A 24,976-nucleotide genomic window follows, 5' to 3' on the forward strand; every position below is an offset into this window, starting at 1 on the left:
ACGGGGTCTCGCTCTGTCGCCTAGGCTTAAGTTCAGTGGCTCGATCTCGGCTCACTGCAACCTCCGCCTCTTGGGTTCAGGCGATTCTCCTGCCTCACCCTCCCAAGGAGCTGGGATTACAGGCGCCCGCCACCACACCCAGCTAATTTTTGTATTTTTAGTGGAGACAGGGTTTCACCATGTTGGCCAGGCTGGTCTTGAACTCCTAACCTCAGGTGATCACCTGTCTCAGCCTCCCAAAGTGCTGGAATTACAGGCGTGAGCCACCGCGCCTGGCCCATTCAATTGTATTTTCAAGTAACCTATAACTAGAGAATGGTATTTCTGCATAATATATTTCTATGTTTTAAAAAATGTATTCTCTCCTCACTCCTCCTATCACTAATATCAATTATGTAAGGTAAAAAAAAAAATCCAGGGTATACAGATTCAGGGTGATTTAATTTTTAAAAAAATTCACTCACTGTGTAATGCCCAATAAAAATTAAATAAGAAAAATCACTCTAGGAAAGCACTATTAAGAGGTAATGTTAAATCAAGAAAAATGTATCATTTGGTGACTTGAAAATTCTGAAGACAAATATCCTTACTAAACCCTGAATCTAATGGCTTAGCCACAAACTTGAGCTATCAGTGAATTGTTGCAAAATATTTTAAATATAAAGCAGTGGATATCTGCTTTTTCACAGGAATTCACAGTGTTATTCCATGTTTGTGAATTTCTTTACAAAATTACAAAATAACTCCTTCAGAAATAGTAGTACATTATTGGTAGTATCTCAGAATCCTGCTTAGCTTTTGAGATAAACCAAGTCATGATATATTGGGTAATATGTATGGCCATGGGTATCATGCAGGATTGAACTGCCCAGTATTTGCCTTTTTCAATATTTACTTTGTAAGAACCTGACACTGTAGGTCCTCACCACACCAAAACCAGCAACATAAACTTCAATTTTGGGCAACTCATAGATCAGAAAAGTTAAACAAAACAAGAAGGAAAAAAACCCTCTATATACAATCACCCTGCTTATCTACATTTGATTTGTTTCATTCAAAATAAGCAGTCACTGCTTCACTATAATTTTAAGAATATATTTCTAGGAAAATTGGATGTTAAATGTAATAAAGGAATCAAAGGGATAACAAAAAAGTTTTCATAGCTACAATGATTTGAAAGCCAGTATTTTGGGGGAAAAACTAATAATAACTTAGTCCTGATGTTAAAAGTTGAAAATCCCCAAACCAGTACAAGTCAAAGTTTTTTGTGTTATCAATTAGCAATTTGAAATAGTCTTACTTCATAGCCCCATTTATATGGAAGTGATGGACAAACCTGATTTAAAATGAAGAATGAAAAAAGGATAATCTGAAATTATTCTCTTTTACTGTGCTCACTAGTTTTTGATCTCACAATGCAAAAAACAAAGGTATGGCAGGGAGAGGAAAGGGAAGTTGTCTTGTTTTTCTCTATACCTAGATAGTAAAATTTCAAAAGAAATAATGTCACCTAAAAGTAAATCAATAATTATTCTAACTAGGTGGCCATTTTAGGTCAAAAATTGTATTTCTGAGATCTCATTTTCTTGGCACACAATTATTGTTTACAATTAAGCTAAAAACTTGTTCTGGTATTTTATGACATCAGGAAAATTCTTTCCTCTCCAGGCAGAATGCCAAAAACAACTAGAAGCTAAATGCCTGCGCCTTCTGCTTCTGAGAGTCACAACTCTGTCTTGTTCAGTCTAAACTAGCCTTGCTATAAGAAAGGCAAAAAACTACTTTTTGTTTTTGTGAATACAGTATAAACTACTCAGAACCTGAAACGCCAATCTTAAGGTTTTAAATGACTAAAGACTCTATTGGTTCTGGCAGAAAATTCATTAGAAAACGAAACAGGTTGCATAAGACTTTTGACACAATTTACTAATAGGTATGGGAATTCAAGGTTTCTTTTAAAATATACAATGTTAACATTGTAAGTCTAATGAAAAATATGTATAATACAAAATGCTAAAATAAAAAAGGCAAACAAGGACATTTCATTCATAGCTCTGCAATACTCATTCATATGATCAGAGATGAAATCTTGTTATTATCCATTATTTGTCCTTCTACTTTTGATATGACTGAGAATCAAATTTAAGGATAACCACAAGCTGAGAGAGAGGGGAAAAAAGGCTGGGAGAGAGAGAAAAAAAGAGACAGAGTTGAAGAGACAGAAAGATATGCAGAGAATACTTACCTTCCTCCCCAAACTGATCATATATTTCTCTCTTTTTAGGATCACTCAATACTTCATAAGCTTCTGCGACCTCTTTAAATTTTTCCTCTGCCTGAGGAGATTTGTTCTTGTCCGGATGAAATTTGAGGGCTTGTTTTCGGTAAGCCTTTTTAATATCTTCATCTGAAGCTCCTTTCTCAATTCCCAAAATGCAATAATAGTCTTTCCCCATTTCGAATGCCTTGAAATTAACTTAGATTTCCCTTTGTAAAAGAAAACAGTGTCCCCAGTCTTAGCAATAGACAGATTCTAAGAAAAATAAACCAAGCTGGGTATTTTAAAAGTTAATCAGCAATTCAGCTAGCTGTCTTAAGGCAGCAAGCAGACAGCGTCTCTGTATTCAATCCTTCCCCAACGGCTCACTTACAGATAAATATACACTACACGGGAGACAGCCTCCTTCTAGATCCTCCCATTTTCACTACGTGTCTCTGTACTTTCTAGAACAGCAAATGCTACAGGACGTCACTTTCCCAGCTGCCTCTAGTCAAAGTACTGAGCTATGTTTTCTCCTCCTCCACGATTAACTATTCATTTTCCGACTGGCTCTACCATCTTTATTTCCTAATTAAACAGGCCAAATGGGTCAACATGCCAATATTTCAACACAGAATGTCACAACTATATATTTATGTATTCCATACTAGGTGAAAAATCATTACAGTCATTAAACACCATATGTTAAAAGAAGTTAAAGTTAATATGCAGATAAAAGGAAAGACAAACCTGCTTTAGGCATTATTTAATTTTAAGCTATTTTTTAAGTATATAATATTAAAATATGGGTTATTTAAATTAGGATTTTTAAATAATTTACATCATCTTCAAAATTCCTGACGTGTATCAATCAGAAATGCCAGAAACTTTGTGTACTAGTTTCACATTGTTAAAATATTATCTATAATAAATTCAAATGCATTATTTTAAAATAAGTAAAGGACTTAAACATGATTTTAGCTAACTATTTCTAGTATACATGAGTTCATAGTTCTGGCAAATAAATATTTATTTTTGAAATTTTAGTATCTGGATTTAGTTACTTCAACTAAACTAAAACTGAATGAGGTCCCTGCTACCCCTCAACCCCTGTCCCCTGCAGCCACCCCACAGGGTCCCTATTTAAAGAATTTTGGTGCTGCAGGAAAGCTAGAACAAAGTATCAGGTTACAGACAGTACATACTCATGTTCCTTACAAGGCTTAACTGCAACTGGATCAATGTAAAATTTGGATAATGCCACTTAAGGGGCAGTAGTATGAGAAATATTTTTTTCTTTCAAAAACACATTTCCCTAATTATAAATATATATGCATTGTTGGAGATTTTGGAAAACACAGAAAAAAAGTTTTTAAAACTCTCCCTACAATACCATTTTAAGTAATCCCTGTTAAATATTGCTGCATTTACTTCTAATCCTGTTTTCTATGAATATTCATGATTATTTGCTGTAGTTCTATAATTTTTTGTTAACAAAGTTAGAACATAGCATTTATATACCCTTTTGATGCCTGCTTTTGAAAATATAACATATTTTGGGTATTTATGAGACATTTTCAATGTATATAACTCATCTTTTATCTCCTGTATGGTTTTCTCATCTTTTCAGAAATGTTCTCATTTCTATTAGATAGATTAATAAGAAAATGTCAAAAGAATTGCACACAGTCCAAATACCTTGAGTCTGTAAACATTAAAAAAACCTTTATGAGGAAAAGAAAACGTACACATATGTTTAGAATATAATAAAGGGTAATAATGTGTTAACCTTTAAAGAAATGAGAACGCCTACTCTATATGCCAAGCAATGATGATTCAGCAATTCTTTCTGAATGTTCATCTTTGTGCATTTTGACAGCTATGATTTTCTACTCTTTAAAATTCTCTACTTTAAAGACATCTTGACATTAGAAATGTATAACATTGATCTAGCCTACCTGTAGGTTACAGAGGTTTGTCAGCTATTTATCAATTTTTTTAGCATCACCAAGAAATACTCAATGTCAAAAGGTACTTTCAAATCCAAAACACTTAGTGAAAAATGCTAATACCCAAAGTCACCTTAAGACTCCCAGTTTTAAAAAGCATATTGCCAAACTGAAATCCAGTGCAAGGATCAGTATTGCACAGAGTAAAAACATAATAAAAAACCACCTATTACAAAATTCATTTCCAAGGGAGTTCCTTTAAATATTCATTACCAAAGGAATGGTGACTTTACTATTTAACAACCGGAAATTGTTCTGGTGGGTAGTGTTTGTAGAAAAAAAAAATACTTATTTGATTCAATCATTTTCAGAGAGCTAGAAATATTATCAAAACTTGACACAGTAAATTATTTTAGAGAACCTGAAGACTGGGTCTTTCACATTTGTGAGAAATTATATTATATCTTAACAGACAGAAAGAAATCTGGCTCCCTAGATACCGAAAAGGGTGAAAAGGGATTTTCACGTCTTCAAATATCACACACACACACAAGAATCATAGTAGTAGTAAAGTTGAAAAGCAAGAATTCACCTCAACATTGACATTTCAAGTTAGTAAGAAAGCAAATACAACTGTGATTTACGGCTATTAATACAACAATCTGGCTAGCTTTTGGTAAAATGAGCAGATACTTGCACACTTGTAGCTTTGTAAATAATTCAAACATCTGGCAATTGTAAAAGCCACTAAATATTATTTTAATAGCTCTATAAATACCATACCTGGAAATTTATCCTTAGAAAATAATTTAAAGACAATAATTATATTTACAAATATACCGATTGCAAATAGATGAAATAGGGTAAAGCATCAAGATGATCATCATTAAAAGTATATAGTACTTTGGAGATCTTTTACTCTTATATTCACTTTTTCAGACTGAGATGTCTTCTCTACTACTTAGGAGTTGAAATCCATTATACAATACGATCACTTTACATTAAATCTTGGTCATCCAAGTTTGTATGATATGAGTGCAGCAATTTTTTTGGGGGGGCATGGGGTGGGACTGTCATTCCTGCAAATCATTATGACAAAAACAGGAAGAGGGAGAGTAGTGGTAGCCTGTAGGGGAAATGGAACAGAGAAGAGCTGTGATCAAAGCTTATTTAATAAAAATTTTTTTTTAAATTATTTGTTTTAAAGGTAAAATAAAACCAAAAAAATACATAGAAATAGTCTATCTGAAATATTTAGAAATCACATAAATGCCTGCTTATTTGATGTTATAGGTTATATGAACGTGTGACGTTAAGTTTGAAGAGAACAAAAACCAGCTTGAGTTAGTAATTGACATACATTTTTTCCCTTAAAACTAAAGAATGCTGTGTTTTTAACAGGGATATAAAAATTAGCACTTGCATTTTAAAATTTTTACTTTACTACTCAAACATTGGTAAGATTATTCCATGAAGACATAATTCTCTTCCCTTTATTAAAAGAAAACTACAGTCAGGTGAGGTGGCTCATGCCTGTAATCACAGCACTTTGGGAGGCCAAGGCAGAAGGATCACTTGAGCTCAGGAGTTCAAGACCAGCCTGGGCAACATATTGAGACCTTATCTCTACTAAAAACTAATTTTTTTAAAAAATGGAAATTAATATAGTAATTAACCACAAAAAACTAAAAGTATAATTTGTCATTCAATTGATGTCATCCTCATCTTCTACTTTGACTTTATTCATATATAATAGAAAACAAGTTTTCTTTTTCCAACTCACAAATCATTTCTCAGTTTATAATAAAATAGTACAGAAAAAGATAAAATGCCATGAGTCTCAGAAGAAATTACATCAAAATTCAGATCATCACTTAAACGCTTGAGGACAAATTACTTCTCATATTTTACCAACGCACCTGTGAAAAACTTTTCTTGGCAATATTTAATTCTTAAATGGATCACATTTAGTCCTAAAAATTCTTTTAATTTCTTTTCTTTTCTTTTTTTCTTGAGATGGGGCTTGCTCTGTCACCCAGGCTGCAGTGCAGTGGCACAATCACAGCTCACTGAACCCTTGAACTCCTGGGCTCAAGTGATCCTGCTGCCTCAGCCTCTCAAATAGCTGGGACTACAGGCCAATGTGACAACATCTGGCTTATTTTAATTTTTTATAGAGACCAGGTCTCACTATGTTGCCCAGGCTAGTCTCCAACTCCTGAGCTCAAACAATCTTCCTCCCTTGACCTCCCAAGATCCTGGGATTACAGGCATATAAACCAGGGTGCTTGGTCCTTGAAATTTCGATCCTGGGATTACAGGCATAAACCAGGGTGCTTGGCCCATGAAATTTCGTTCTTTACTTTTCTTTTCTTTTCTTTTTTTTTTTTTTTTTTTTTTGAGACAGGGTCTCGCTCTGTTGCCCAGGCTGGACCAGACTGGAGTGCAGTGGCACAATCTTGGTTTACTGCAACCTCTGCCTCCTGGGTTTTAAGAAATCTCTGCCTCGGCCTCCCAAATAGCTGGGATTACAGGTGCGTGCCACTACGCCCAGCTAATTTTTTTGTATATTTAGTAGAGACGAGGTTTTGCCGTCTTGGCCAGGCTGGTCTTGAACTCCTGACCTCGATCCACCCACCTCAGCCTCCCAAAGTGCTGGGATTACAGGCATGAGCCACCACGCCCGGCCATGACATTTCTTATACAGTGATTCATATTAGAAAATTATGACCTCCATTTCCCAATACTTCCTGTCCAAGAATAAGCAAATAAACTGAGGCTCTTTTATACTCTGTTAATAGTGCTTTTAGATATTTGAATATATAACCTCAGAGTATATAAAAGTGATTATAATATTTGCCAAGGTGAAACCCAGGGAATATTAATATAGTGGTTAAAGCACAGATTTTGGAGCCGGAGTGCCTGGGTTAGAATCCTGGTAACACTACTTACAGCTGTAAGACCTTGAACTTAAATCTCTCTGACCTCACCTTCCTCATCTGTCAAACAGAGTTAACTCTGTTAACTGTTAAGCTGGTAACATTAATACCAATTTAGGACTGTTGTGAGGATTAAATGGGATCAATGTGTGATATACTTAAATGTGATTGGCACATAGTGAGGACTACCAAAGTGTTAGCTGCTCTTATGATGATGATAATCTCATATGAACTTGAATTTTTTTTCCAGAAAAATTACTACACCATATGTATAACAAAATGTTCTTATTTACAAGCATACATGCACACACACTCACACATACACAGCTGTCCAACTGGTATTTCTAAATATTCCAGTTAATATTTGCTACTCATTCATGTTGATTTTGTTAAAATTTAAAATCATTAAAACTTCCCATAGGTAGCATTCATTATATTTCAATTCCAGTGTTTATATTCTTAAAGTATATATCTTTGATTTTGGAGTCAGAAGATCTGTCCAGTCTTAATATCTGTCGATGCCTCACATATCTCACTTGTACTAAATTACTTGAAAATTACCTAGGGGAAACCATTATTTATCAATTCCTCTTAAAGGGCTAGCATAAAAGAATAAAGACTTAAGTATCTGAATACTTGGTTTCCAATCTCAGTTATCCCACTTAACAGGTGAGTAACTTAGATAAATCATTTAAATTATCTGAATACCTAACTCACAAAGATTATTGTAAGAGTCAGATAATACATGTGACAGCACTACAATTTATATGACATCTACATATAAATTATTTTCAGTATTTTAAGCTATACAAACTATTTTGCTACCACTTGGATGTTTATTGACAAATAGTCTCCTTTGACTCAGGAAGTTTTACTTGGCATAAAAGCATTACAATAACTACCAGATTCACCCCCAAAGGAGTCTGGCATCACCCAAGATCATGCCTCTTGCCAAGTTCCCTTATCAGACCATTATCTCTGAATTTTACTATCTTCTCACACAGTGTTTAAAAAAAAAAAAAAAAAAAACCTGTTCTATGCCTTCCCCATAATAACATTTATATAACACTTTACAGTTTATAATATACTTGCATATGCTTTCTCACATGTAATCTGCACATACATCTGATACTCAAGTGATAAGATTTCAAAGAGCTTTTCTATAACTACAGTCTAATAATGAGCTAAGATATTCTTGACAATAGTTAAACATACACTGTTCCAATATTAACATAAAACTAGAGGGTACTAGGCTGTCTATCCTAATGTTTCACCTGTTTTTAAGATATCTAAATAGTTATATAAAATCAAATTATTGGCCATTTAATAATGGACTATATCTTACCTCTACATATTATAGTTTCCTAAAAAGCCGGTAAGCACTAAGAGGCATCATTACCATAGATTGCTGTAGAGCAAATGCTTGATGTAAGTCTGGAACTCAGACCCCCAATTCTCATTCCTGTGAAAAGGTTCCAGAGCATAATAGTTAAAATACCTATCAATTTTGTGATGGCTGCAAATGCAACTTTGTCTTTAGGGGAAAAATAGGGAAATTTTTATTTATTTATTGTGTGTGTGTTGCCAAGATACAGACCCATAAAATCTACTTATTTATTTATTTAGAGACAGGGTCTCACTCTGTCGCCCAGGCTGAGGTGCAGTGGCACGATCTCAGCTCACTGCAGCCTCGACCTCCTGAGCTCAAGTGATTTGCCCACCTCAGCCCCCAGAGTAGCTGGGACCACAGGCATGCGCCACTGTGCCTGGCTAATTTTTCTATTTTTAGTACAGATGGGGTTTCACCATGTTGACCAGGCTGGTCTAGAACTCCTGGCCTCAAGCGATCCACCCACCTTGGCCTCCCAAAGTGCTGAGATTACAGGCGTGAGCCACCGCGCTCAGCTGAGAAATTTTAAAGAGATTCACTTATTACCTTATCTATTTTACAAGCTGAAAGATGTAAACTTAAGGCAAGTGTCTTTAAGACATTAAATCCTATCCATTTAAGCTTAAATTGTTCTAGAAATCCTACTCCCCCATGCCCCTTACCTATAAATGTCCTTTCTTAGAAAATGGCAGTAGTTTGGATTCATATTTGGAATTTGTCAATAGTATCTGACTGTCCATTTTATAGTTTTGATGAATACACAAACTGTTTTAAAAGTTGGTTATCATAGTGCACATTTCCTATGAATAAAGTATTTCAATCACTCAGCAAATACTTATGGAGTGCTTATTTTGTGTCACACACTATTTTAGGTGCTGTTAACTAGATAGACATTATCCTTGCTCTCATTCAACTCACATTCTAGAGGGGGAAGACAAACAATAAAAAGTTAATAATGAAATGAGATCGTTTTAAGAGCTTTAAAGATAGTAAAACAGAGGCCGGTGCGGTGGCTCACACCTGTAATCCCAGTACTTTGGGAAGCTAAGGACCGCAAATCACTTGAGGCCAGGAGTTCAAGACCAGCCTGGCCACCATGGCAAAACCCCATCTCTACAGAAAATACAAAAATTAGCTGGGCATGGTGGTGCGCACCTGTGATCCCCAGCTACTCAGGAGGCTGAGGTGAAAGGATCATTTGGGCCTGGGAGGTGGAGGTTGCAGTGGGCCAAGATCACGCCACTATACTCCAAACTGGGTGACAGAGGGAGACTCTGTCTCAAAAAGAAGAAAAAAAAAAGTTAATTATTATCCTCAACTTGGGCTGGAGTGGTGGGGATAAGAAAGACTTCAGAACAGAAAAATGTGAGCAAAGTCATTAAAGACTGATAGATTTTGAAAGAGAAAGGGAGAATTTGCAATTTGGATCAGGAACACAAAGTCAAGAAGCAAAAGAGCATAAAATGTATTTGATACAGCAAAAATACTGGTTGAGATTAATGCATGCAAGTTAGGAAGGCTTGCCCTAGGAAGCTGGCAGAAAATAAGTTATGGTCAGATTGTTCGAAGTTTTTATTTTTTATTGGGACAGGGTTTTACTGTCACCCAGGCTGGAGAGCAGTGGCATTGTCACAGATCACTGCAGGCATGATCTCCTGGGCTCAGCCTCCCAAGTAACTGGGATTACAGGCTAACGTCACCACTACATCTGGCTAATATATATACATACATATTTTGTAAAGACAGGTTCTCACTATGTTTCCCAGGCTGGTCTCGAACTCCTGGGCTTAAGCAATCCTCCTGTCTCAACCTCCCAGTGTTGGGATTACAGGCATGAGCAACTGCACCCAGCTGAAAGTTTTTAATGTCACACTTGATGACTGCTCTTTCATGCTCTTCAAAAAGCACTAATTCAATAGTTTGGTCTTTGAAAAAAAATTACTTGAAGAGGTTGCTTCATTTCTTAAGTGTCCATTTATTTCCAAACCAATGAAATTACTTCTCTGGTTGTCAGTAAGGTAAAGGGTTCTTAACAAAGTTTCATTAATAATTTGTAAGCTTCCTGGCCAGGTGCTGTGGCTCACACCTGTGGTTCTAGCTACTCTAGAGGCTGAGGCAGGAGGATCACTTGAGCCCAGGAGATTAAGATTGCAGTGAGCCGCGATCGCAGTCCACCCGGGTGACAGACAGAGATTCTGGCTCAAATAATAATAATTTGTAAGCCTCCAAGAGCACCAACATAAGATGGCAAACTAACTTGAAATGGTTAGTAGGAAAAAAAAGTTTTAGTCATAATTCTCTGTGGACTATTGTCTGTATCATCAAAATTTCCATTTTATCACTATAGTAATGTTACTAATTCCCCAGGTTTTCAAATTTTGACACTGTGTCATGGCTTGGTTTTATAATACTTTCCCTGAACGAAGCACTATAATATACACATTTAAATTTTTTGTCTAGTGGTCTTTAAAACAATATTTTAAACTAAGTTTAAATAATTAAAAAGTATACGCCTTTGAAAAAATAAGAAAATAAACTTGCTTTAAATGTATAAAAATTACTAGATTTGGAGACACCTAGGGATCAGACATATTTTATACTTAAAAAAATAAATCAGCCAGGTGCAGTAGCTCACACCTGTAATCCCAGTATTTTAGAAGCACGAGGTGAGAGGATCACTTGGGCCCAGGAGTTTGAGACTAGCCTGGGCAACAAAGTGAGAACTCCATCCCTACAAAAAAAATTTACAAATTAGCCAGGCATGGTGGCATGTGCCTGTAGTCCCAGGTACTCAGGAGGCTGCTGAGGCAGGAGGATGGCTTGAGTCCAGGAGGTCAAGGCTGCATATGGGCCATGATCATGCCACTGTATTCAAACCTGAGTGACAGAGTAAGACCCTGTATCCAAAAAAAAAAATATATATATATATACACACATATACTTTCCTTTTTGGGGGCATATAGAACTAACTTATTCTAACTGGGATGAATAAAATATTCAAGCAACAACTAGCCCTTCTTTCTTACCCTCTTTTACAAGAAGTCCTTAAAAGCTTGCTAATGACTAGTGAATGTACAGTGAGCTAATATACTTTTCTGGCATTCTGAAATAATTTAAAATAAAGAGTTTTTTTTTTGTTTTATTTTGTTTTTTGAGACAGACTCTCTCTGTTGCCCAGGCTGGAGTGCAATGGCACAGTCTGGGCTCACTGTAACCTCCACCTCCCGAGTTCAAGTGATTCTCCTATTTCAGCCTCCCAAGTAGCGGGGACTACAGGCATGCACCACAACACCTGGCTAATTTAAAATGAAGTGTTCTTTACACTGATTTTAAACACTGAGTTAGGCCCAGGATGATAGCTCACACCTATAATCCCAGTACTTTAGGAGGCCAAGGCAAAAGGATCACTTGAGTCTAGTAGTTCAAGACCAGCTGAGCGACATAGTGAGACCTCGTATCTACAAAAAATAAAACAAATTAGCCAGGTGTGGTGGCATGCACCTATAGTCCTAGCTACTTGGGCAGCTGAGGCAGGAGGATCACTTGAGCCCAGGGAGTTGAGGCTGCAATGAGCCATGATCATGACGTCACTGCACTTCAAGTCTGGGCAACAGAGCAAGACTGTCTCAAAACGAAAAAAAAAAAAAAAACGAAAAAACAAAACCAAAAACACCGTATTAGCCAAAAAGTTAAAAAAGAGCTACAGAGTTTCTAGATCATTTCAAATGGGTCTTTATAAACTAATATTTCATTATAACACTTTTCCTGTGTTGAAAGATCACACTATTTAGACCAGTGCTGTCCAACAGAAATATAAAGCAAGCTACAAACGCAAGCCACATTTCTAGAAACTATATTTTAAAAGTAAAAAGAAACGTGAAATTAATTTTAATAATGTATTTTATTTAACCTAGTAAATCCAAAATATTATAATTGCAGCATTTAATCAAAATACAAATTATCAATGAAATACTTTACATTCTTTATTTTTTGTACTAAATATTTGAAATACAGTACATATTTTACACTTTGACTTCAATTCAGATAGGTACATTTCAGTAGCTTAACAGCCTCATGTGGCTAGTGGCTACTGTGTTGGACAGTGCAGATCTAGCGGTTCCTTCTAGTCAGTAGTGTTATAATCCAGTTTTTCAGAAACCTCAGCCTGTGAACCTCAGCCCGAGTATACCACATATACATACCTCTCACATGCACACTTAGGGTAAATAAAATCTTAACAGGTGAACTCTAAAAAGATGTTCATTTTTACTTATAAAATAGTATTACATCGTTCATCTATATAAAAGATGTGAGCATTTTTCCAAAATAATACTTTACACTTAAAGTAGTAGGAATGGATTTACACATACTTAGTTGACATATACTTTCATAATGTTTAACTGTAAAAGCGACACTAGGAAATGAGGAATCTTTTTTTTTTTTTTTTTTTTTTTTTTTGAGACGGAGTCTCGCTGTGTCGCCCAGGCTGGAGTGCAGTGGCCGGATCTCAGCTCACTGCAAGCTCTGCCTCCCGGGTTTTTACGCCATTCTCCTGCCTCAGCCTCCCGAGTAGCCGGGACTACAGGCGCCCGCCACCTCGCCCGGCTAGTTTTTTGTATTTTTTAGTAGAGACGGGGTTTCACCGTGTTAGCCAGGATGGTCTCGAACTCCTGACCTCGTGATCCGCCCGTCTCGGCCTCCCAAAGTGCTGGGATTACAGGCTTGAGCCACCGCGCCCGGCCGGAAATGAGGAATCTATGTGATTTTCACTTTTATGTTTTCTAAAATGTCTCTTCTCATACTCTTTTCTTATATGTGGCCTGAGATGTTACCTTAACTGGCTCATGAGAAAAAGGAGAGTAGTTTTAAAAAAGAGAGAGAGAGAGAGAGAGTTTAAGGAGTACAGAGAAAAAAAATGTCTGTAGCCCAAGAGAGAAGGCAGGAGGATATGCAGCTGTTTCACTGAACTATTAGGCTCTTAGTCAAGACTGCAACAGATTATTTAGCAAGTTTGTTCAGCTAATTGTTTACAATTCTCAAATAATTTTTTTCTTTTCTTTATTTTTTTTTTTTGAGACAGTCTTGCTCTGTCACCCAGGCTAGAGTGCAGTGGTTTGATTATGGTTCACTGGAGTTTCAGCCTCTGGGGCTCAAGCAATCCTCCCAACTCAGCCTTCCAAATAGCTGGGACTACAGGCATGTGCCACCATGGCTAGCTTTTTTTTTTTTTTTTTTCTTTTGTAGATACAGGGTCTCCCTATTTTGCTCAGGCTAGTCTTGAACTCCTGGGCTGAAGCTATCTTCCCACCTCAGCCTCCCAAAGTGCTAGGATTACAGGTATGAGCCATTGTGCCTGGCCTCTCAAATGATTTAATTTAAATCAGTACCAGACTTTAACTATGAATTATCTTTATAGTATATTGCATCCATTAAGACATAATCATCAAACCACTGCTACCATGGAGACTTAACTATGATTCAAAGACTTTAATAATGGCTAACAAATACAAGTATTAGAACATTTATATAAATAAGCCAACATGTCCTATAGCATTTACCAACTACCATAAAATTCGGCCATTGATTACCTAATCCCAAATGCATGAGCTTGAACTATTGTAACTGTCTAAAGAAGGATATTTATAGTAAGAGAAAAAAAATAGGATCTCTAAAATAATTTAACTGTAAATGGATGGGTTTTAATGTTCAAGTTATTAACATTTAAAAATATAACCTTTTTATTATCTAGGTCAAATCAGCATACCAAGCCAACCATTACTGAGACCCCGCTGTGCTATACTATTACATGTAACATGAAGGATACAACAGTATAATACATAGTCCCTACCGTTAAGGAGTTTATACTATAACTAGGCCAGGCACGGTGGCTCAAGCCTGTATCCCAGCACCTTAGAAGCCCAAGGAGGGCGGATCAATTGAAGTCAGGAGTTCAAGACCAGCCTGGCCAGCATGGTGAAACCCCATCTCTACTAAAAATACAAAAAAATTAGCCAGATGTGGTGGCACACACTTGTAGTCCCAGCTACTTGGGAGGCTGAGGCAGGAGAATTGCTTAAACCCAGGAGATGGGAGGTTGCAGTGAGCCAAGATTGTTCCCCTGCACTCCAGCCTGGGTAACAGAGTGAGACTCCGTCTCAAAAAAGAGAAAAAAAAGAAAAAGGAGTTTATACTGTAACTACATAAAGTAATACGTACTGTCTATTGTTGCTTTTGCCAGACAGTGGTAGAGCTGAGTAGTTGCAGTAGAGACTGTATGGCCCACAAGGCCTAAAATAGTTACCGTCTGGCCCTTACCAGGAAATGTTTGCCAACTTCTGCTTTATACAAATTATTCTTCACTGGAGGGAGAGGAAAGTCTAAATAAAGCACTAAACATGATAAAATTTTATTGCATCTAGCAAACTTTAAAAACTATAGTTTTTACAATAAACACTCAGAAATACGCCAGGCGCAGTGGCTCAAGCCTGCAATCCTAGCACTTCGGGAGGCTGAGGCGGACAGATGACCTGAGGTCAGGAGTTTGAGACCAGCCTGGCCAACGTGGTGAAACCCTGTCTCTACTAAAAATACAAAAATTAGCCAGGTATGGTAGCACATGCCTGTAATTCCAGCTACTCAGGAGGCTGAGGCAGGATAATCGCCTGCACCTGGGAGACAGAGGTTGTAGTGAGCTGAGATTGCACCATTGCACTCCAGCCTGGGCAACAGAGACTCTGTCTCAAAAAAAAATAATAAAGGTCAACATGCTTTTGCTTGTCCGACGGTAAAATGAAACTTACATGCTGATTCTCAACCTGGACATAAATGCTAAAGGGAATATATTAGAATATTTAAAGTGTGAGGTGAAATGCTTATCAAAAAGGGTGGCATATGTTTTAAAAGGCAGAGAAAGACTGTTTTAATAATCATACCTCTGTATTGTTCCCCTTGACCATTCCCATCTAATTCATCGGTTCTAGTCATAAATGATTTTGGTTATTTCCCAAAAACAAAATTTACCCTGAAGTAGTTGATTCTTGTTATGTTCTATAAAACCCATAGTTATGTTCTATAAAACATTTGCCATGGTTATGTTCTATAAAATCCATAGTTATTTTCTATAAAACATTTGCCATGGTTATGTTCTATAAAGTCATCCCAAATGCTAAATTAGAGAATACTGAATCATCGCCCCTAAGGGAAATACAGGTTAGGTTCCTGCCAGGCTCTGGTCACATTTCATCACTGATCAATACATAACCTCTTCTATGTGTATTTCTGTTAAAGACACCTTAAGAATATATATTGTTGATTCACTGACATTGAACTCATAGCCAACAGAACTATGACTCATGCCTGATAAAGCTTACCTAACACGAATTTTCTCTGTAAGGCACATCACAGCCTTCTTGTGCTCAGCAACACTAGACAGCACTTTAGCACTATGCTTAGAGGCCATTTTAAATAGTAAAGTCACCAATAAAAAAAAATAGCACAAAAATACAAAAATGTGGCACTAAATGGACCATGAAAAGGAGGTTTAGAAGTATGAGAGCTGAAACATGAGGGCAGAGCACTGACTTGTTCAACCTCAGCTAGTTCATTTTTTCTGTGCAGAGATGGTGGGAGGGGTCGCACTATGTTGCCCAGGCTGGTCTTGAACTCCTGGCCTCAAGCAATCCTTCTGCCTCAGCCTCCCAAGGTGGTGGGATTACAGATGTGAGCCTCTGTGCAAAGCTCAGCTAGTTCTTAAATTTTTTGCCACTCTGAACATGCATATGTCTAAAAATGACCTTGAAAGCATTTTGAGTATTCATTTTGGGGTTACAAATACATTTAGGTGAGTAGGCAAATTCATAAACACAGAATTGACAAATAATGAGAAACAACTGTATAATAATATCATTACTGAGAATTTTCTGCATTAACCATAATCAGTTAAAAAAAATTGTTTTTGAACAGTAACATTAACAAGTACACAGGCACCAAAGTTAATACCTTTGAAGTGATTATTTGTTATATATAAAGCAAGTAGGTTATGTGTGTAGGTGTATTTCCCTCTTCCCTACTCCAGGAGCCCTTCACCTAGCTTACTCCTGCTTTGAGACTCACCCTGTAGTTGGGCTTCTGTGAAGCCCAAATTTGGGTTAGATTCCTCGGAACTTGAGCTCCTACAGTTCCCCCCATATCTCCACTGTATTACACATCACCTTACATAACCATCTGTGTGTTTAATGCCCTTCCACTGGATTGTAACCAGTGGGGTCTTGTTTTATTTTATTTCTAGAACAAGGTGTTTACAATACATTGCTGTTCAATAAACTTTTACTGAATGAATGAATCACAAAGAGATGAGTAATAACAAAAACCTAAAGTAGGATGACTATGATATAAACAGACCAACAGGTAGGATTAAGTAGTAAGAAATAGCATCTGTATAATTTGCCCATCAGCTGGATATAGGGAAGAGGAAGGATTTCAGACTGCTCATTTCTGGATTGACAAAGGTGTGCACAGTTGTGCTACTAATGAAAGTCTAGAATATAAGAAGAGTACTTTTGAAGTGGAAAGACAAGCTCTACTGTGAACATTCCTGTAACCTTATTAATAACCCCTTCATCTACGCTACTTCAATAGTTGATAAGTTTTGCTGCCTAAGACTGCATTCCTAGTTACTTATTTCTCTGGCTAACTACCTCATTAAAATGTAAGACAATATAAGGTAAATTTTATTTAATTTTTGACTCTCCAAAAACCAGCACAATGATAGTGTTGCATCTCTAAATCAATCTTGGAACTACCTATCATTGGACTTAAGCGATTCTCTTACTTAAAGCTGAAGGCATCCTAACACCACTAGTGTCCAAAAACCAAAAGACAGAAACTATTTCATGAAGGATACAGAAAAGTAAAGAAAGATGATAGAAAAGTATCTGTAAGAGTGAGAACAATTTTGGTTTCAGTAGTAATAGTTAATCCTGGTAAGCACTCAAAAAAAAATTAACAATGTGCAAGCATTATTCTAAAAACACATGTATCCTCATTGTCTCTCAGAATTCTATGAGGTAGACAGAATTGTGACCAATAAAAGTAGAAGCCAGAATGCAGTAAATTGACCATTAAGAGGGAAATGAAAATGAAATCGTAAATTTAAATATTTCTAAAAAGCTGTCTGAAGTAACGGACATAGTGGTGTAACAAAGAAAGGATAAGGGAGGTTTTAAGATAGTCCAGAGAAGAAAATATAGAGGAGGATATTTAAAAACATATAAGACATCTAATAAAAGAATTGCTTAAATGACATCTCAAAGATAAGATTTGATGTGATTTGATACCAAGAGTACCAGTAGATGAGACTTGAATAAAATTAGAGGTGGGCTCTGAGATCAAAAGGAAATAGACGACAATTTATAAATTTGAAAGTAAAAGGACTAGGAAGACAAAGAAATTCATATACAGTATCAATACTCTGTTGGGATCAGGGGACATCCACTGCTAAGGATTCAGAGTAAAGTAGGGTGTTTGATAAGAATGGTGGTATTTCAGTATGTCAGTTATGGAAAATAGGGAAGCAGCTGATCAGAAACAATTACTAAATCCCACTAAGGACCCAGCTGAAACCAGAAACCATCATGAATGAACATTCATTTATTTACAAATTTTTATTACGGACCTTTCATATGCCAAGGCACCTTTCTAGGTGCTAGGGATACAGTATGAACAAAAATCCCTGCCTCATTCTCTGTACATTCTAGTGGGGGGAGAGATAAAAATTTTTAAATACTGTGAGTTGTGTTAGATAGTGGTAGAAGATAAGAAAAATAAAGCAGAAAACGTAAATAAGGGTATTAAAAATTTAGATGGGGGGCCAGAAATGATTTCAGATTAAATGATATTCGCACCACTATCTGAAAGGAAAGGAGGAAAGCTATGCATCCGTTATGCTAGAACTTATCGGATAGAGGGAAATATCAAACACCAAAGCCTAGAAGTGAAGGAATGCAAGGCATCTTTGAGGAACTGCAAGGTGGCTGAGTCAGAATGATAGAGATGGTGAAGGGGTTAAAAGATGATCAGAGAAATAACAGTTGCGGCCGGGCGCGGTGGCTCAAGCCTGTAATCCTAGCACTTTGGGAGGCCGAGACGGGCGGATCACGAGGTCAGGAGATCGAGACCATCCTGGCTAACACGGTGAAACCCCGTCTCTACTAAAAATACAAGAAAATTAGCCGGGCGAGGTGGCAGGCGCCTGTAGTCCCAGCTACTCGGGAGGCTGAGGCAGGAGAATGGCGTGAACCCGGGGGGGCGGAGCTTGCAGTGAGCCGAGATCGCGCCACTGCACTCCAGCCTGGGGCACAGAGCAAGACTCCGTCTCAAAAAAAAAAAAAAAAAAAAAAAGAAATAACAGTTGCAATACAGAGCCTTGTAGGCCACTAAGGACTTTGACTTACATTCTGAGGGAAGATACAATGCCATTGGAGAGTTTTATGCAGACTGATAGGTCACTTTGATTCTTAAGAGCGTGGGAAAGATGGTGGGCAAGGGTGGAAGACCAATAAGAACTGATGGGCACAGTGGCTCAGACCTGTAATCTCAGCACTTTGGGATGCTGAGGCAGGAAGATAGCTTGAGGCCAGGAGTTTCAGACTAGCCTGGGCAATATAACGATACTCCACCTCTACAAAAGATAAAAAATGTCAGCCAGATATGGTGGGCACGTGCCTGTAACTCTAGCTACTCAGAAGGCCAAGGCAGGATTGCTTGAGCACAGGAGTTCGAGGTTAGTGAGCTCTGATTATACCACTGCACTCAAGCCTGAGTGACAAAGTGAGACACTGTCTCTGGAAAAAAAATTATTTGTATATATACACACACACACACACACACACACACACACACACACACACACACACATTCAGGTGGTTTGGCCCACAATGTAGCAGTGGAGGTGATGAGAAGTGGTCAACTTCTGGATATATTTTAAAGGTAGAGCCAACAGATTTCCTGGTGAATCAGACAGGGGATGTGAGGAAAAACCAATAATGACACCAAGGTTTTTCAACTTCAGCAAACAGAGAACAGACTTGCTACTTACTAAAATAGAGAGGGGAGAAGGGAGAAACTGGGGAGTTCAATATTGGACATTTAAAATAAAGATGCATGGGGCCAGGCGCAGTGGCTCAAACTGGTAATCTCAGCACTTTGGGAGGCCAAGGCAGGAGGATTGCTTGAGGCCAGGAGTTTGAGACCAGTCTAGGCAACATAGTGAGACCCCATCTCTACAAAAAATTTAAAAATTAGCCAGGTATGCTGATGCATGCCTGTAGTCCTACTACTCAGGAGGCTGAGGCAGGGGGATCACTTGAGCCCAGGAGCTCAAGGCTGCGGTGAGCTATAATTGCACCACCGCACTTCAGTTTGAGGGACAGAGATCCTGTCTCTTAAGAAAATAATAAACAAATGGCCGGGCGCGGTGGCTCACGCCTGTAATCCCAGCACTTTGGGAGGCCGAGGCGGGCGGATCACAAGGTCAGGAGATCGAGACCACGGTGAAACCCCGTCTCTACTAAAAATACAAAAAATTAGCCAGGCGCGGTTGTGGGCGCCTGTAGTCCCAGCTACTCGGGAGGCTGAGGCAGGAGAATGGCGTGAACCCGGGAGGCGGAGCTTGCAGTGAGTCGAGATCGCGCCACTGCACTCCAGCCTGGGCGACAGAGCGAGGCTCCGTCTCAAAAAAAAAAAAAAAAAAAGAAAATAATAAACAAATAAGATGCATGGAAATTCCAGTAGGCAGTTGGATATGTGAGTCTGGCCTTCACAGCAGTCCAGACAAAAGACAAAAATTTGGGAAGAGTGTAGGTGATATTTAAAACCATGAGTCTAGAGGAAATTACTAGAATCAATGATAGGGTAAAAGGGCACAAGGATTGAGTCCTAGCATTCACAAATGCAGTAGTAATAACTATTACTAGGAAAGTGGGGCCTCTCCCTCACCCCTGAGATGATCCTAATTATTCTAAGCCAGTATGACACTTTATATAGACTAAGCCTGTGACTCAGCTCTGGTCAAGACAAGGCTATAAGATTGGCAGTTGTGGGCAGGGGTGGAGGGTAGGGTTGGTAGCAGAAACTTTCCCCTTCCATTTAACAATCATGACTGCATGATACCTGGAACTGTGGCAACCATTATGCAATCATTAGGGAAGTTAAGTCAAGAAGCTGAGGATGGTAGAGGGCAAAGATGAAAAAAACATGGGTACCTCATCAATTGTTAAGCTGCTAATCAACCAGCCTTAGAGCCACTCTACCCCTGGATTTTTTGTTATTATTTAAGCCACTTAAAAAGGGTTTTCATTACTTGTGGTCAAAAGTATCTGGATACAATAATCTCATTTAATTTTCAAAACAATGCTTAGGGTGCCAAAGAGTAAACAAACTCAAAAAAGGTTAAAGAATTTAGCAAGATCACGGAAGTAGCAAATGGTGATTTGAAGTTCATCTGACTCCAAAGTCTATTTGAACTGATTAAGAGTTGTTGATTTAAAGAATGGACACTACTAAAAGGCAAAGGGGAGTGGGAGTTGAGAATTACTGAAGTGACTGGCAAAGAAGGAAAGCTAGCAAGTAAGAGATGGAAAGAAAAGAGAAGTGTCAAAAGACTAGAGGAATGGAAGAAGTACATTAGGAAACAAACTGACGAGGTCATCTTGAGCAGAATATCAGACTTGAAGATTTTTATTGTTTGAGTTGTCTGGATGAAGACTAGATGCAGGCTGTGGCCATAAGTAGTGAGGAAATCGCATTCTGAGTAGTTAAGGATTAATGCAGTAATATTTACTACATGGCACACATTATTTTATGCACTTGGGATTCAGTGGTATGTGATCTGAGATGAAGTTCCCGAGCTGTAACCTGGCCAAAGGCTTGAAGTCTTTACCCCAAGATATAAACAGAGCAAAAGAATCAGGCTGACAATAAGGATGACAATGGCTCACATTCATGAGCTTGTTTCAAATAATTTAACACACACTAGGAAATTAAATATTTGATGAATGAATAATCTATCTGATCAGCTTCTCCCATTCTGACTCTTCAAACCATTGCTTAATAAGCTACAGGCTATTATTGGTGAGACTGATACAAACAATTGTCTGAAAACAATAGGGAGTCTCTGCAAAGTGATCCATGGTTTCATTCCACCTTCACTCACTAGCATGCTCAAGACAAGACGGTGAGATATATGTCTATTTTGTTTACTACTGTAGCTCTAGCACTTAGAACAATGCCCAGAATTCTTGTTGAATTGAATAAGTGAATAGATTAATTAGGACTTACTAGATGCCAAGCATTATTTTCATCTCAAAGGTAAATAAGATAGCTCCTGCCCTTGATAGTTTACTACCACTTAAAGGCTCTAAGTAAAACCTCTCAATCTTCATTTATATCAAAGTGCATAGTTAAGGAGCAAGGCTGCTAAGAATCTAAAGGTAATATCTGTCCTGGATAAAAGGGGTTTAAAGCTTAACAAGCACTTAAATTTTTTAAAATTACCATTCTTGCTTGAAAAATTAGTATTTGTATTATTGCTACAATTAGATAACCTGGCATACAATGATTATGATAAATCACAGAAAACCGGTACCTCCAGATGTTTCTTCTAAAAAAAATTAATTCCTTTTTCTTAAGTACACGTCCCTTCAAATTTTTTTTAAATGAAGTGAAAATATCAGTTAATATGAAGCAACATAAAAGAACACATGGAATCAGAAGGCAAATTCCAAAGAGATCACTGCTATAAATAGAGACATGGAAATGTCAGAACAGAGAAGCAAAGTTCCACTAAAAAACAACAAAATTGTTATACCAAATGAATCTTGTATCTCGAACCCACCCACTTCCAGTTAAGGATTTCACTGGCAAAGATCCTTATCTTTCAATAACCTATTTTCAGAAGGAAACGCTGTCAGTAAAGGTAGACATCCTGATTATAAAAATTTAGACGTTTTTGGTTCTGTACAGATTCTTCTTCCTCTTGTACCTAAGAAGCAGAAAACCTCCAACCCAAACACCGATGCTTCATATAGAAGATATTTCACAAAATAAAAGAGCACTGGATTAGGAATCTAGTCTTGGCTCTGCAATTAATCTTGGCACTTTGTAGAAGGCACTCAGCAATCTGTGTTAGTTTCCTCTAACATGAAATGAAACAAATGGGCGAGATTACCTTCAAGGTCTTTCTAAGACTGATATTCTAAGAAAAGTTTGTGTGAAGCTACCCTTCAGTGCCATCTGGCCTTAAAGGCCCTCCACATTCATAATCATATGTAGCTTTATAGGAAAATGTTAAGTGGAATAAGTAATTCAACTTGATATTTATTTAACTTTTACCAACATAAAAGCATACTGGGCAAACCAAAGAATAAGACCCGGTCCTTGACCAGCCCTCTTTTACACAGAGGGGAAAAGGGAGAGGACAAAATTTCTGTATTCATAACATTTACTACAATCTAGCCAGGGAAACAAAATTTAATTCACTTTAATTCCTCAAATATTAAATATGTTTTGTGTAAAAGGGTAGTTTTCAAATCTTGATGAGTAGAATCGACTATGATGCTTACTTTCTAAAAAAAAAAAAGAAAGAAATATAGATTCTCCAAAACATGATTCAGTAGGTCCAGGTAGGGCTAAGGTATCTGCATTTCTAAAAAGCACTCTTGATGATGCTGGTGACCTTTTTGTTAAGAAACTCTGCCTTAGTCTAGCTAACAAAAAGTTTGAGTTAGTCCAGTTAAAAGAAAAACTTTCAATTGATTCGTGAATAGGACATGTCCCAATTAAAAGTAGTTCAACGGCTTAGGGCTGAAGGGATAGGAAGGACTTTCATAGGATGAATGCAGAAACAAGGCAAAACATTTGATTAAAGTGGAGCAATAGTCTGATTTGGACTGATCCAGTGAAAAGTCTCTAGTTAAAGATTAATGGGCAGTTTCTGATTGGTTAAGACAGTTTACATTGAGTTAGGTTTTGGTTTGCTTATGTAGGAAGACAGGGCACTGGGGGTACCTCAGTCTAATCACTTCCCATTTAATTATTTTAAAAGCTTAAAAAAAGATGTTTCTAGACTCCGAATTCATCTCAAGACTATATATCCCTAACTAGAAACAAACCGCAACCCATTAAAAATAAGCAAAAGTCAGCCAGAGCTTGTACACTTGTGCATTTCAGCGGTTCTCAAATGTGTCTGCACTTTAGGATTAATTAACCCAGGAAGCTTTTACGGATTCAAATATAGACCAATTAAATCAGTTTCTGGGAGCAGGAGTTAGGGCTAACCTTTCTTTCTTTCTTTTTTTTTGAGACAGAATCTTGGTCTGTCACCTAGGATGGAGTGCAGTGGTGCGATCTCCGCTCACTACAAGCTCGACCTCCCGGGTTCAGGCAATTCTCCTGCCTCAGCCTCCCGAGTAGCTGGGATTGCAGGCACCAGCCACCATGCCCGACTAATGTATTTTTAGTAGAGCCGGGGTTTTACCATGTTGGCCAGGCTGGTCTTGAACTCCTGACCTCAGGTGATCCACCTGCCTCGGCTTCCCAAAGTGCTAGGATTACAGGCGTGAGGCACCACGCCCGGCCTACCTTTCATATTTTTTAAAAGCTCCCTGTAGCCGATGTGGGTAACCACTGAATAAATAAAAGGTCACTGCAATTGGTTAGTCAGGTTAAGTTTCATAAAAAAAGACTATTTTTAATCGGGATTTTTTTATTTAGCTAAAGGTTAATGAAAAAGATAAATGTAATAGAAGAACTGATTATCTAAATATATGATCCAATAGGAAAAGAAACAATAAATGTTTTGACCACAAAAAAAGGGAGAATAAGAACAGTACCTACATGAATTTTAGACATTTTGTTTTTGAGGCAACATGCAAAACCAAAGTTTTGTAGGTAGTTGTGCAGACACAGATTTGGAAACATCTGGGAAATAAGTATAGGATCAATTTACAGGAAATTACAAGTATATTAGTGCATATTTGTATATGGCAGCTTTATTATAAATTATTATAATGTATGCTATGGAATAAGCTAAACTCAATTAAGAATTGGATGATAAGGCCAGTTATTTAATTTAGATGCTTTCAGGAGTCCCAAACTTTCAATCTAACATTATTAAAGTAATAGGAAGCTGGGAGTGTTACGTCTTAAAAGAAGAGGTGAAGAGCTCTAAATTTCTCTCTAAAAATTAATAATCTATTTTCTATATATCCTATGATGCCCTGTTATGTCTGCCATGATCATAGTCAAAGGACAGATCCTGGCAATGAATGTGTGGAGTAACCAAACAAATACTCCATTAATATTCAAAAAGGCCTTTTGTATAATACAGTAAAGATGTTTGTTCTTTTATTAGATTTGAAGAACACTGAAAAAGTTTGGAACG

General features: G+C 37.4%; 1 protein-coding gene across 8 annotated transcripts in view; it reads right to left on the minus strand.

Moving 5' to 3' along the window:
- The window catches only part of DNAJB4 (DnaJ heat shock protein family (Hsp40) member B4), a 37,918-nt gene that overhangs the window by 10,515 nt on the left and 2,427 nt on the right, over positions 1-24,976 (minus strand). For 4 of the 8 annotated variants that reach the window (XM_005542953.5, XM_005542952.5, XM_065533440.2 and 1 more), the window contains one exon: positions 2,246-2,487. The exons of 3 other annotated variants lie outside the window; for them this stretch is intronic. In XM_005542953.5, the coding sequence (XP_005543010.1) occupies positions 2,246-2,456 (211 nt within the window). In that variant the 5' untranslated portion in view covers positions 2,457-2,487. Of the gene's footprint in view, positions 1-2,245; positions 2,488-8,493; positions 8,611-24,976 lie in introns of all 8 variants that reach the window. One more of the 8 variants, XM_045368466.3, reaches the window with a different exon arrangement.

The sequence above is a fragment of the Macaca fascicularis genome, chromosome 1, assembly GCF_037993035.2.
Source record: "Macaca fascicularis isolate 582-1 chromosome 1, T2T-MFA8v1.1".
Taxonomy (NCBI): domain Eukaryota; kingdom Metazoa; phylum Chordata; class Mammalia; order Primates; family Cercopithecidae; genus Macaca; species Macaca fascicularis.